This window comes from Apiospora phragmitis (assembly GCF_038363925.1).
Source record: "Apiospora phragmitis strain CBS 135458 chromosome Unknown utg000007l:1.0-2108841.0:1.0-2111359.0, whole genome shotgun sequence".
NCBI classification, from domain to species: Eukaryota; Fungi; Ascomycota; class Sordariomycetes; order Amphisphaeriales; family Apiosporaceae; genus Apiospora; species Apiospora phragmitis.
The window spans coordinates 963,699-976,076 of record NW_027117405.1 but is presented as its reverse complement, the minus strand read 5'-3'; the positions used below and the strand labels follow the sequence as shown (position 1 = coordinate 976,076).

At 57.0% G+C, this 12,378-nt stretch overlaps 5 protein-coding genes across 5 annotated transcripts; 4 read left to right on the top strand and 1 right to left on the bottom strand.

The window, feature by feature from the left end:
- Positions 1-1,089: 1,089 nt before the first annotated feature.
- On the top strand, positions 1,090-4,814 carry PG994_007257 (nonribosomal peptide synthetase; the record flags this gene model as incomplete). Its single annotated transcript, XM_066858666.1, has 8 exons — positions 1,090-1,386; positions 1,454-1,489; positions 1,596-1,995; positions 2,066-2,302; positions 2,357-2,438; positions 2,493-2,832; positions 2,890-3,325; positions 3,397-4,814. 8 exons carry the CDS (start codon positions 1,090-1,092, stop codon positions 4,812-4,814), a joined length of 3,246 nt encoding a protein of 1,081 aa, XP_066715608.1.
- A 664-nt stretch (positions 4,815-5,478) lies between these two features.
- PG994_007256 (uncharacterized protein) lies at positions 5,479-5,907 on the top strand (the record flags this gene model as incomplete). The annotated part of the gene is made up of 1 exon (XM_066858665.1): positions 5,479-5,907. The coding sequence occupies one exon, from the start codon at positions 5,479-5,481 to the stop codon at positions 5,905-5,907; it is 429 nt and encodes a 142-aa protein (XP_066715607.1).
- Positions 5,908-5,998: 91 nt separating this feature from the next.
- On the top strand, positions 5,999-6,952 carry PG994_007255 (uncharacterized protein; the record flags this gene model as incomplete). The annotated part of the gene is made up of 2 exons (XM_066858664.1): positions 5,999-6,160; positions 6,215-6,952. 2 exons carry the CDS (start codon positions 5,999-6,001, stop codon positions 6,950-6,952), a joined length of 900 nt encoding a protein of 299 aa, XP_066715606.1.
- Positions 6,953-6,961: 9 nt separating this feature from the next.
- PG994_007254 (uncharacterized protein) lies at positions 6,962-7,546 on the top strand (the record flags this gene model as incomplete). Its single annotated transcript, XM_066858663.1, has 1 exon — positions 6,962-7,546. One exon carries the CDS (start codon positions 6,962-6,964, stop codon positions 7,544-7,546), a length of 585 nt encoding a protein of 194 aa, XP_066715605.1.
- Positions 7,547-7,928: 382 nt separating this feature from the next.
- Positions 7,929-11,296, bottom strand: PG994_007253 (uncharacterized protein; the record flags this gene model as incomplete). The annotated part of the gene is made up of 2 exons (XM_066858662.1): positions 7,929-10,471; positions 10,516-11,296. The coding sequence occupies 2 exons, from the start codon at positions 11,294-11,296 to the stop codon at positions 7,929-7,931; spliced, it is 3,324 nt and encodes a 1,107-aa protein (XP_066715604.1).
- Positions 11,297-12,378: the final 1,082 nt, after the last annotated feature.

Here is a 12,378-nt window from a genome sequence, read left to right as displayed (position 1 = left end):
CTGTCCTAGCCCAGACACCTAGCTATTGCGAGCTAATTAATTAAGTGGTAAGTCAATTCAAATAGACCGGAAGTAAGATACACTGCGTAGAGACATGCTCGTCACCACATACTTGCGTGATATGTGCATGGTCAACTCGGCAGGAGGCCGAGGGGCCTGATGTACTGACCGACCCATCGACATATACTGACCCGATTCGTCAAGCAACAAGCGCCTGCCAACGCTAGTGTACTAGTAGTGCCCATGACGGAATGGACACGCAGACACGAGATCCCGACGATCCCGTAACCTAGAGCCTCTCCGCAATGCCCAGGGGTTCGCGAGATCTAGAGCGGGCTTCCGTGGCCAGGTGGCCCTTATGAGTGGAAGGTTCGCGCCACAATCTGCGAGCCGATGGTTGCAATGATAAGCGGACTTTCCATTCTCGACAAGCCGACCTCCGTGCCTCCCAGTGGGCACACAAGGTCGGAGCCGAGGCTATTTTTGGGCTATCTGTATGTCGAGACAAGCTTTGCCTAAAATGGCCAAAGCTTGTCTCGCGCATTCGCTCTTCAGAACGTCATACATGGCTGCTCCACTCATTCTCATTCTCATGATCGACACACACCTCGATGAGGATCTCCAACGGATCGATATGAGACATTTTTCTGCCAATCAACGATAGCCCTTCTGCAAGACACTCGTGCCCAGCACAGCTTTGGCTTTGGGGGCACTAAACTCCGGTTCGGCTTCATCGACAAGTCACTGTCTGAAGAGGTCATGTCCCTGTCTGTATAGAGTTGCCCGTTTGACCTGTGGCTTGCTTTAGAACGGGCCGGTCCTCACTGGCGCCTGCTAGTCATGATCATTCTTCAGATAAACTGCCGCCGCGAGGGAGCGGCTTTCACTTCGCCTTTGACCAAATGCCGAAGCTAACCCTACTGGCACCCCAAGAACATTTCCATCCGAAGGAAGAGGGCATATATATCAAGCCATGGAATCCTCTCAGTCCCAGGACACAATGGCACTCAGGGTAGAAGCAGACACCAACCCGTTATTGTTATACTACTTCTATCTGTCCTAGTTATTACATATGAACCATACACTGTCATGGCTCCTTCCCGGGTAGACGATCCTCTTCCCAGCAAGACACCTGCCAAAAGCGCGAGCGGCAAGCGACTCATACCCAACATCATTGACGACATCGCTCGCCGAGAGCCCCAGCGAGAATGGGCAAAGATTCCAGTTTCGTCGGAGCCCAAGGATGGCTGGCGAACAGTCACATTTCAGCAGTTTGCCAACGCCATCAATAGATGCTGTCATCGGATCATTGAGCGAGCCAGTCAAGCAACTACTGAGAAGTTCCCCACCGTTGCCTATATTGGCCCGAATGATGCACGCTACTTGGTATGCCCGTCTGTTCTTGGCATGTCGAACCACGGCATCATCTTGATTCAACTGACGGTGCTCCTAGATTATTATGGTAGCGGCCATCAAGACTGGACGACAGGTATGTCCAAGATGGCCTGGGGGTGAAATGTAGCTCCTCAGTCCTCGGATGAGACCCAGCAGCGTCCGCAACATTTGCCGTTCCTGCCTCTGATTTGTCAATCTAGGTTCTGTTCGTCTCTCCCCGGAACTCTCAAGAAGCCCAGTTCAATCTGTTCGATAAGACAGGCTGTCGTTACATTGCCTTTCCCACATCCCACGCCAAGGTCGTCCAGCCACTGCTCGACGCACGAGACGATATGGAAGCTATCAAAGTGTCGTCACTTGACGAGCTGATTGACGAGAAGCAGGTGCCACATTACCCCTTCGACAAGACCTTCGAGGAAGCTGAGTGGGAGCCTATGTGCGTTTTGCATACCAGCGGTAGTACTGGTCTGCCGAAACCCATCGTCGTCAGGCAAGGCATGTTTGCCCTGGCCGATGCCTGGAAGGAGGCCCCCGAATTGGATGGGAAGAAGACAATTTGGAGTGAGCTTGTTAGCGGATGTAAACGACATTTTACTGCAAGTAAGCAATCAGTCCATCCCTGCTCGGCATTTCATTCCACGGAGCTATTCGTCTAACACCGAAGGAACAGTGCCCTTGTTTCACGCGGCGGGCCTTTACATCGCATTCTGGTTCTCCGTATATTACGGGGTGCCTATTGCTCTCGGCAGTGCCGATCGCCCCCTCTCTGCTGATCTCGTCGTCGAATCCTTGAAGAATGTTGATGCGAATACCACACTTCTGCCTCCAGCTATTCTGGAAGACATGAGCATGAATGATGAGGCGATGAAGGAGCTGGCGAAGTTCCATGGCGTAGGGATTGGGGGCGGTTGGTGTTCCTCCTAGGAGAAAGTTAATATGGACGTATTGGACTAACAACCAGGCTTAGGCGATCTGAATCAAGAGGCGGGCGACAGACTTGTGGAAGCCGGAGTGCGCCTGTTCAACATCATCGCAACCACAGAGTGAGTTAGTTGTGTTCTGCATCTTTGAAACCTCAACTGACAGGAATATTCAAGATGCAGCATATTTCCTCTCTATTGGGTCGACAACCCTAAGCTGTGGCATTGGTGTGTCTTCAATCCTAATATGTGCGGTATCGAGTGGCGCAAGCAGCAGGGAGATGAGGAAGTCTACGAACTGTTCTACGTGCGAAAGGACAAGGATCCTGCAGCTCACATCCAATGCTACTTTTACACATTCCCAGAGGAAAACGAGGTCTCGACTAAGGATCTGTTCACACCTCACCCCACACTTCCGCACCATTGGCTTTACCGCGGACGATCTGACGATATCATCGTCTTCTCCAACGGGGAGAAGCTGAACCCCGTTACCATTGAGGGAATAGTAGAGGTCAGGGTTATTTCCTCTATTTCAATCTAGCATCAGAACTGACAGCTTCTCTTTTCTCAACAGGATCATCCGCAGGTCAAGGGCGTAGTCGTCGTAGGTGCTATGCGTTTCCAACCAGCCTTGATAATCGAGCCGATCACGCAGCCCAAGAACGACGAGGAACGCCAGGCGCTGCTGGATAGTGCTTGGGCTAAAGTTGAGCAAGCCAACAAGCAGTCGGTCGCGCACGGTCGGATCGACCGCGACTATATAATGATCGCCAACCCGGACAAGCCTTTCCCGCGGGCGGGCAAAGGGACGGTCCAGAGAGCCGCCACGGTCAAGCTTTACAATGACGAGATCAACCAGTTGTACAACAAAGCTAATGACGCATCTGATGCAAACGCTCCTAAATTGGATGTGTCCTCTGAAGATGCGCTCGCAGCTTCGATCGCGGAGATGTTCCAGTCCCAAATCGGGGCCGCCAAAATCGAGCTAGATGCCGACTTCTTCTCTGCTGGTAAGTTCGATTCCATCCGTACAAGTGGCAAGTTCATCGATTCTTTATACCTGACCGAATACAATGCGAAGGTATCGACTCGATGCAAGTGATCAAGGCCTCTCGCCTCCTGCGCGCCGGTCTCGCAGTCGCTCTGAGCCACGAGATCGACGACACCGCTGTGGCCACGCGCGTCGTCTACAACAACCCATCACCGCGGATGCTAGCCCGCCACATCATGCAGAATGTCATGGCAGTTGACGGCGCCGATGGCGCCTCGCATAAGGCTGTCGATCCTGGAGAACAGCATCGGCGCGACATAAAGACACTCTACGACAAGTACACGCAGACTCTACCGAAGAAAGCCGCAGCCAAAAGGCCCGAAGCTTCTGAAACCGACCAGACCGTTCTCCTTACGGGCTCGACCGGCATGCTCGGGTCTTACATGCTGGATATCATGGCCCAGAGCCCGCGCGTGCGCAAGATCATTTGCCTCAACCGGTCTGACGATGGCGGTGCCGGCAAACAGGTGCCTGCTATGCGGGAGCGAGGCCTAGACACATCATACGGTGGCAAGGCCGAATTCTTGAAAATGGATGCGTCGCAGCCAAATTTCGGGCTCAGCAAGGAGTTATATGCACGGCTGCTACAGGAGACGGACCGGGTGGTGCTGAACGCGTGGCCGGTCAACTTCAATATGCCGGTGGCATCATTCGAGCCGCATATCCGCGGCGTGCGCCACTGGGCCGATTTCGCGGCTGCGGCCGAGAAGCGGGTCGCCGTGGTCTTCATCTCGTCGGTCGGCACGGTCGACGGGTGGCACGAGAAGGGCACCATCCCGGAAGAGAGGTTCGAGGACATGAGTCTCGCCCACGGCGGGTACGGGGCCAGTAAGATGGTCGCCAGTCTCGTCCTCGAGGATGCTTCCAAGGCGGGTGATTTCCCGACGGCGGTGGTCCGCGTGGCCCAGGTTGGGGGACCGGAGCGGGACGCCGGCGTGTGGAACCGCCACGAGTGGCTGCCGAGCATCGTGGCGAGCAGCCTGTACCTCAGGGCGCTGCCGTCGGACCTGGGCGGGAGCGTGGACCGGGTGGACTGGGCGCCGGTCGAGCGCATCGCGAACCTGATCCTCGAGGTGGACGGCATAACCCAGCACGTCGACCCGGACACCATCAGCGGCTACTACCACGGGTCGAACCCGTCGACGACGACGTGGGCGACGCTGTCGCGCGCGGTGCTGGACTTCTACGGCCCGGAGCGCCTGCCCGAGACGGTGAAGTTTTCGGAGTGGATCCGCCGGCTCGAGGGCACCCAGAACGAGGGCACGACCAACCTAGCCAGGAACCCGGGCGTCAAGCTGCTGGATGCGTACCGGGGGATGGCCCGGGGCGGCGTCGCTTCGACGGTGTTGGGGACGACGCGGACGGTGGGGCAGAGCCCGACGATGCGTCAGAGTGAGGCGGTTACGCCGGGGCTGATGAAGCAGTGGTGCAAGCACTGGGGGTTCTGATGCCCCATTCGGGTATATGTAGGTATGGACGTTGTATTAATCACAATCGACACTCGTTTCTGGGTAGCTCAAATGGATATTTCAGATCAGATAGCAATCAATGAAAAGTCTACTGGATTTGGTTACCTTGACAGCTCCTGTTAAGATGTACTCTATATATCGTGAAGAGCTCCGCAAGACTCGTCGCTTAACCTCCTTTATTTAGATCGCGTGAGGATGTGTAGGTAAACATTACATACTGGCATCCTCAAAATTAAGGGGCGAAGAATAGAGGGCGTAGGTTTAGCTAGTGATAAACCTCTGTACAATCGACCCTCGTACATAGATAAACAATGCATTGTCAGTTTATGATCAATTAACGGGATCAATGGGAGTAAGAAGTAGTGTTAAAATGCATTCTATTTTCCTTTGTGATGGTCGTTCTATCCGCATGCGGCCAAAGTATGAGAGTCTTTGTCTCAAGATAATGCGATTTTAAGAATGCCGCAAAGCAACCGAAGCAATGATGGATATAATTGAGATGACTTTACTCGATCAGAGCACCGTCTCTTCAAGCTCAATCAAAGGGTTACTTGCAGCCCACTGATACTGAATCCAGATAGACAGCGATCGACGTACTTGGATCTCTCCTTTTTCGTATATCCGCTCCTTACCCATCATCACCATGGCCCAATCACTGGCAACCCCCTACAACGACATCGGCATCTACCCTCCTTACCACGACGCCGGCCCCGGCAACCAGTGGAGCCACGAGGCGAAGCTGCACGCCGACAGCTTCCTCCTGGTCGAGGCCGTCTCGCGCTCCGAGTTCGTCGTCCAGTCCCTCGGCAACGGCCAGCTGTACGTCAACAAGCTGCTCGAGGGCGGCGGCAAGGACTTCGTGGGGCCCCGACCGCCTGAGCTGAAGGTCTCGACGGCGCCCGTCGAGACAGGAGCCGATTTTGTTGTGGGCTACCCCTGGGACGAGCACAATAAGAAGATCAAGGGGAGGGCGCGGATGCCGGGCTGGTGGCGCGCCGAGGAGTCGGATGTTACGGCGACGACGGAGGGGGGGGCAGACGCCGCCGGCAGAGGAGGAGTTCGAGGAGGATGAGGAGGAGGATGAGGATTGGATGCCGACGCAGAGGGGGGGCGCTGGCGCGGCGGGTGGAAGGGCGGGCACATCGACTACGCCGCGTGTCCGTATGCGTGGGGGCGGTGGTGGTCGTGTTGATAGCAATGGAAAGCCTTGGTGGTACGATATCCTCCACGAGGATGACGACGACACCATGAAGGACGAAGACAGCAGCAACGAAGAAGAAGAAGAAGAAGAAGAAGAAGCTGCCGCCGCCGAGCGCGATCTCCAAGTCACGCTGCCGGACGGCGAAGAGTGCTTCACGTAGCTAATGTTCTGGCAGAAGCTGCAGGACCACCCCGTCCCCGTCTACTCCCTCTACTTCCAGCACAGCAACAGCGGCACCCTCGCGGCGCTCCGCGACACCTACCGCGCCCAGCGCCGCCGCATCCCCGAGCACTTCGTCTGGCACGTCGCGCAGCAGCTGTGCGCGGTCCTGGTCCACCTGCACTGTGGCGAGAGGGGGCCGTCCGACTCAGAGGGGAGCGACGACTCGGACTCCGATTCAGGCGACGACACGAACACGGGCAACGACTCAGACTCGGACTGGGACTTGGGCAACTCGGGCTCGGGCTCGGGCGAGCGAGAGCAGGTGCGGCGGCGCACCGTCTACCACCGCGAACTCTTCGCCCGCAACGTCGCAGTCCACTACCGCAGCCACAAGTCCGGCCCCAAGCCCCGCGGCGAGTGCACCAACGCCTTCCCCGGGATCCGGCTCGGCGGCTTCGGCCGCGCCTTCGTCGAGGGCGACCCCGTGAGCATAGTCCGCCCGCGCGCCTGGGACGGCGACGCCGAAGACGCGCACCCCGAGGAGTGGGAGGACGTCGCGGGGCTGGGCACCATCCTGCGCGAGCTCGCGACCACACACATCATCGGCCCTGGTGGCAGCGACAACGACGTCAACCGGATCCGGGTCGCGTGCGCGAACAGGGACTGCAGCGTCCGCCACAGCGACGGCAGCCGCGCCCCGCGGAACGAAGAGCCGTACAGCGACGAGCTGATCGCAGTCCTCCAAAAGTTCTAGTGGGCCGGCATGACCGAGCACCCGCACCTCGGCCTCTGCCACGCGCGCGCCGACGGCACGCGCGGCTACCAGGACCTGCCGCCCATGAGCTGGGTCGTCAACACGCTGCTGCCGCAGGCGTGGGACCAGGCGCACTGGCGCGAGGAGCGGTTCGCGCGCTCCGTCGTGGCCTACGGCGCCGGGTGGGGGCCCAGCTACCGGACGCTCGACGTGTCGTGGAGGAAGCGGCAGCGGCTGATGCCGTTCTTGGCGTGCTGCGTCGACAACAACGACAACAGCTCTTCGCCACAGGGGGGGGGGGGCGGCGCAGCTGCAGCGCATAGAAACGCTCTTGGGGCCCTGGAACGATGTGCGTGGCGCGCCCTACGAGTTCGTCCGGGTCAACTTCCCAGCGCCCAAGGTGTCGCTCATCGCCAGTGCAGAGAGGAAGGGCGACCCCGAGAGGGAGAGCAGCTGGCGCAGGGTTTGGAGGCGGCGCTACGGGCGCTATGGAAGCCTACAGTTGCTGCTGCTGCTGCTACTGCCTCTGGTAGCAGCCCCGAAAGCAGCGACGACAGTAGGGGTAGTAGGCTTAAGCGCGCGAGGCATCACTAGAGCCAGCTCTATTTAAGCCATCTAGAATCGTAATAGCTGCCCGGAGTCAGGGCAAGGTTCGGTGGTAGTGTATGTAGACAGTAGTAAATAGTGTACTTGCATTATGAGAGTATCCAAAATCTCAACACGATTACATGCGCGCTCGATGTGAAATGGCGGGACTGGTATTGCAATATCTTCAACAGGTAGATATGGCACGCAAGTCATGCTATGACGATGTAATTAGTCCGTGCATCTATATAATATAGAAGCAGTAAATGAAACCTGGTATTCCGACAAGTGCTACTGTGTGACATTGTTATACATATCGCACATACATCCATCCAATCCATAGCCTACATTGACATAAGCCCCCCTTTTACCAGGACCTCCTCCCCCCTTCTCAAGGCGCATGATCATCAATAACATCCATGAAATCGAAATCCCGAATAATCGGGCTTAACCCGTCTGAACTACTGCCATTGCCGCCACCACCACCTGACCTACTACTCTCGCTCCTCAAATCCTGCTGCTGACGACCCCTCCGCGGGCTCCGGCTCGACACCCGCTGCGGCGGGCTATCATCCAGATTCAAGAAGCCGCCGTGGCCCGTCACGCTCGCGCTCAGGGGCAGAGGTAAGGTCGGGATAGGCTTCCCACCGTTACTGTTGCTGAAACCATTACGCCCCCCGGTCCGTATACGTTGCCCGCGACTAGGCCACCCCCCCGCCGACGGCTCTCCCGTGCTGCTACTTGCACTTGCCGCAGGGCCAACTTCGCTCTCGTCAACGCGCCCGACCGAGGGCGGAACGCCGAACGTAGCGTAGCTTCGGACGCTCTTGCTCCCGTCGCGGCTCTGCGGTGGCTGCGGTAGCGGGATCGTCGGTCCCATCGTACGATTGCTACCATAATAGTCCCTACTGCTGCTGCCCCCATACGCAGACGACGGCGTGCGGGCGCCGCCGCCGCCAGACCCAGCACGTTCGCGGTAGTAGTAGTCGTCGTCCGACACGGTGCTCATGGCCGAGGAGCCACCCCACATGGTCGGCGGGCCATCCACCGAAGCGTTGGAAGACCAGTTGCTGCGCGTCGCCGTCGAAGAGGCCGCCGTGTGCCAGGCAGACGCGCGACTTGGGGGATCAGTAGACGCGGGGCTGCCCAATGGCGGCGAGGGGAAGTCGTGATGATGCTGGTTCCGAGAGAAGTTGTGTTGTGCTTGTTGCCTTCTACTACTACCACCACCACCTTGCATGGCCTGTGCTTGTCCGCGAGCCTGGGCGCGCATCATCCGCATGACAGGACTTGAGCTACCATGATCTCCTCCACCCGACGTGGCCGAGGCATCGGACTCAGCGCCAGCTGCCCCGCCGTGCCAGGAGCGAGGCGCGAGCCAGCAGTAGGAGAGCTCGTGCGCGGCCTCAGGGGCGGGCGACGAGACGCCCTTCCAGGGCGGCGTCTTGGTGCCCTTGAGGCGGGGCGAGAGGTGGTAGGCAACGTCGTCGCGGTAGCGGACATTGGGCGAGTCGACTGAAACCGAGGCCAGTGTCTGCAGGATGGCATAAATAAGAACCCAGCGGCCGCGGCGGGCGAGAGATGGGTCGACTGCGCCCACCTGGTCGCCCTTCTCGAACTTGACGAAGCCGTCGACCAGGGGCGACGGAATCAGATCCGAGCCAAGAATGTAGATATTGGTGGCCTCGGTGTAGGCGAGCTGGACGCGGCGCTCCAGGATGCGCTCATCGCCCCCGCGACTGTTCCTTTCTTTGTCACTCTTCTTGGGCTTGGTGGTGCTTCCAGTCTGAGCCGTTGGCGAGATAGACTCGGGTACTAGGGGGTACGGACGGGGTATATGTGGAAAGCGTAAGCGGTTGTCCCACTCAATCAACATGTCGGTAAGTGGCAAATCTGTCGTGTCTGGGTCAAATGCCCTGTTGCCGCTCTCCGACACCATCATCCATTTCCGACTGCTTCGGGTTTCTGACTCATCCCAGACAATATCCCGATTGACGAGGTAGTCATACAAGGCGCCAAAATCTTTCTGCAGAGTCTGTGCCACATTCCTGGTGAGCCACATCTCTTCCCCATCGGATGTTGTCGCGCCAGAGGCGGGTGGCGGCCAGCGCCCATAGAGGCCTGTGTAGTGGTCCTTGAAGAACCTCTGGAGCCGGTCTGCAGCGGCTCTGGCAGGACCGGTCGTGACCGGACCCGAAGAGGGCCAGAAGTCGCCGTACGCAAAGTCGCTCAACCGTTCCTCTGCTGCCTGGACACGGAGTTGGCACTCCAGACACGCACGCTCCAGCAGCGCTCGAGTGATAGGGGTGATGTATTTGAAGTCGGCACAGCCTTCGAGCCTAGAGTACATGCCTGCACTGTGCAGAAAGGCTTCTCGCCAACCCTCTTCCCATCTGACTTCCGGCATCTCAGACCAAGCCAGGAGGGAAACTGTTGTTTCGGGATCGTTGTGGGCGTCATCAATGCCGCGAGCAGATATGTAGTTGAGTATGGTGCCCACGTTGTCGGCTTCTGCGGGCATGTACGTGTCAAGGCGATCGTGTAAGTCGGAAAGCGCTTGGTGCAGTGAGAACCCGACTAATGAAGCATGATAAAGCAGGGCAAACACGTTGCGAGTGGTGATGGCATGACGGTGCGCGTCCATCATGTTCATGTTGGTGGGTGTCGGGAAGTACATTTCATACGAGATTTGGCCGTCTGCGTCGGCAAGGCTAGCATCTTCCGACATGGGCGGCGTTGGTTGACCACTGCGACCATAGCCCAAGTGCATCTGGTTCCCACTCATGCCATGCCGTTGCAGCATAGGAGGAGCCCCGGCTGGTGATGGCGGCATGTGGATATCCTCGTCAGTAGACCCTTCACGGAGAAGAGTGACGAGAAACCTTGACTCGGTCGCCTCAATGATGTGCGACGAAAGTCGGAAAGATGGGTTGGCTCTGGGACTCCTGCCCTATGCCCGAAGAACACGAGCACGTCACCATTAGGGTCCCATAGTTCGGGATCTTTGCGCAGCTTGTTCCAACGTTGGACTGGTCTTCCAGCTCCGATCCACCGCTTAGTCGGGGGTGCTGCCCCAGCAGGTGGCAACGGCGGTAGTGTAGATGACGGTGGCGGCGACATGAATCCCGAGTCGGGTCCCCACGGGGACCGGGGGCTTTGGTTCGGCATAGGAGGCACTTCGCTCGAGCTCGGACTGTCTATTGACTCTTGACCTGGCCTGATCGTTGCCGACGACTGTGGTCGAAGGTCCTCTCCCTTCTTCGACTTCTTGCCAAAGCCGAAGGCTTTCGAAAGGCCTTTGCGCACACCGTCACTTCGCTTGTCCATCACGCTGCGCAATCCCGACCTCTCAATGCCCGAGACATCCTCTGTCTTGATGGTGGGCTTTCTCGGTCTTGCATATGCGTAATCCTGCATAGAATCTTGGTATCCCATGTTAGACGAGACGCCGTCCCACCTAACTCCAAACCCCCCACTATTCTGACTACTGCCATTGCTTTGGTTGCTGAAATTGGTGAGCTCGCCGCGAAGGCGCATCGGGTCTGCTTCCCGGATTGGCTCCGAGAATTTCAGGAACCTCGCATTGGTAGTACCATAGCCGGTCCCCTGGGGCATGGGGTAGTCGCTAAAGGTGGCGTCATCTCGTTCCGAACTTCTGGAGCTCCCTGCTGACTTTGCGCGTCCTCGTGTAGATGTACCGCCCTTCTCAGTGGCTTTTGTCTCTTTGATCTTCCTTGCGTAGGCGCTTCGTCCAGACATTTGGATTTGGAGTGCACCGAGTGGGTGCGGGTGTCGACCGAAATTGTTCAGGGGTCCTCCTGATCAAAGCGTTAACCTTCCCGGAAGTATTATAGCGCCAGCATGTCTCGATGAAGGTCGATATAACAAAGCCGATAGCTTACAGGAAGTGTCTAATCCTGTAATAGTCGCAGTCGAAAAGGCTATATACAAGCCACCACGTAGGAGGTACTGGTGCTGGTCAGTTTCGTCTAATAATAGTTTGGAGAGACAATAAGACAAGACTGTGCCTTCCGAAAGGAGGAACATTGGGGAACGAACTGGAGGGAGTTCCAACTAAGACAGTCTCTAAAGACTATATAACCGTTAGACTGAAGGTTTCAGGTACTGGCGGAGTGATCATCATCAGTCAACTCCAGGGGCCGTGAAAGATTTGCTTTTGTTGGGCTGGGCGTTGTGTAGCTTGCCAACCTTCGGTTGTACTGATCCGTTCTGACAGGGTAAGGCGAACAAGCATATATTTCAGTCGCACCAGTGGTTTCGCGCCGCAAACACAAGAGTACAGCAAAATGCGACAGAGCAGCGAATGTCAACGTTGCGGTTGAGGGAACATGTCTCCCTCTCTGTGCTTGCGCTATGCCACCAGAGGGATGGGTGAGTGGCACGAACTGGACATATGTACGACAACTCCAATTTGACAGCATCACCAGGCACGCGATGAGCCTTGAACAAGAAGGTTCGTTAGTATCTCGCAATAACTGGATGCATAATAAGCGTAGCGAATCCTTGCCGTATGCATGTCGTCTCCGGTTGATAAGATCCCCAGCTACAGGTGGAGTCATTCTTACTTGTCATGGTTGGAGGATTTGCACCCATCCAGCACGTCGGATACTTTTGGGGACCCTGCCGATCGATCTCTGATTGGGCAATCAAATGTCCTATCAAGGAACCCCGGCAGCTGGGCGAGAACAAGGTCGTATTGCAACATTGGCAGAATAGAAACCTATCATAATCGCCAATTGACTGTGTATGTTTTGGGTACTGTTGTAGTTGAAGTGGCTTTTCGATCCTTGAAGGCAAATGAGTTCTAGGCGCAACGCCTT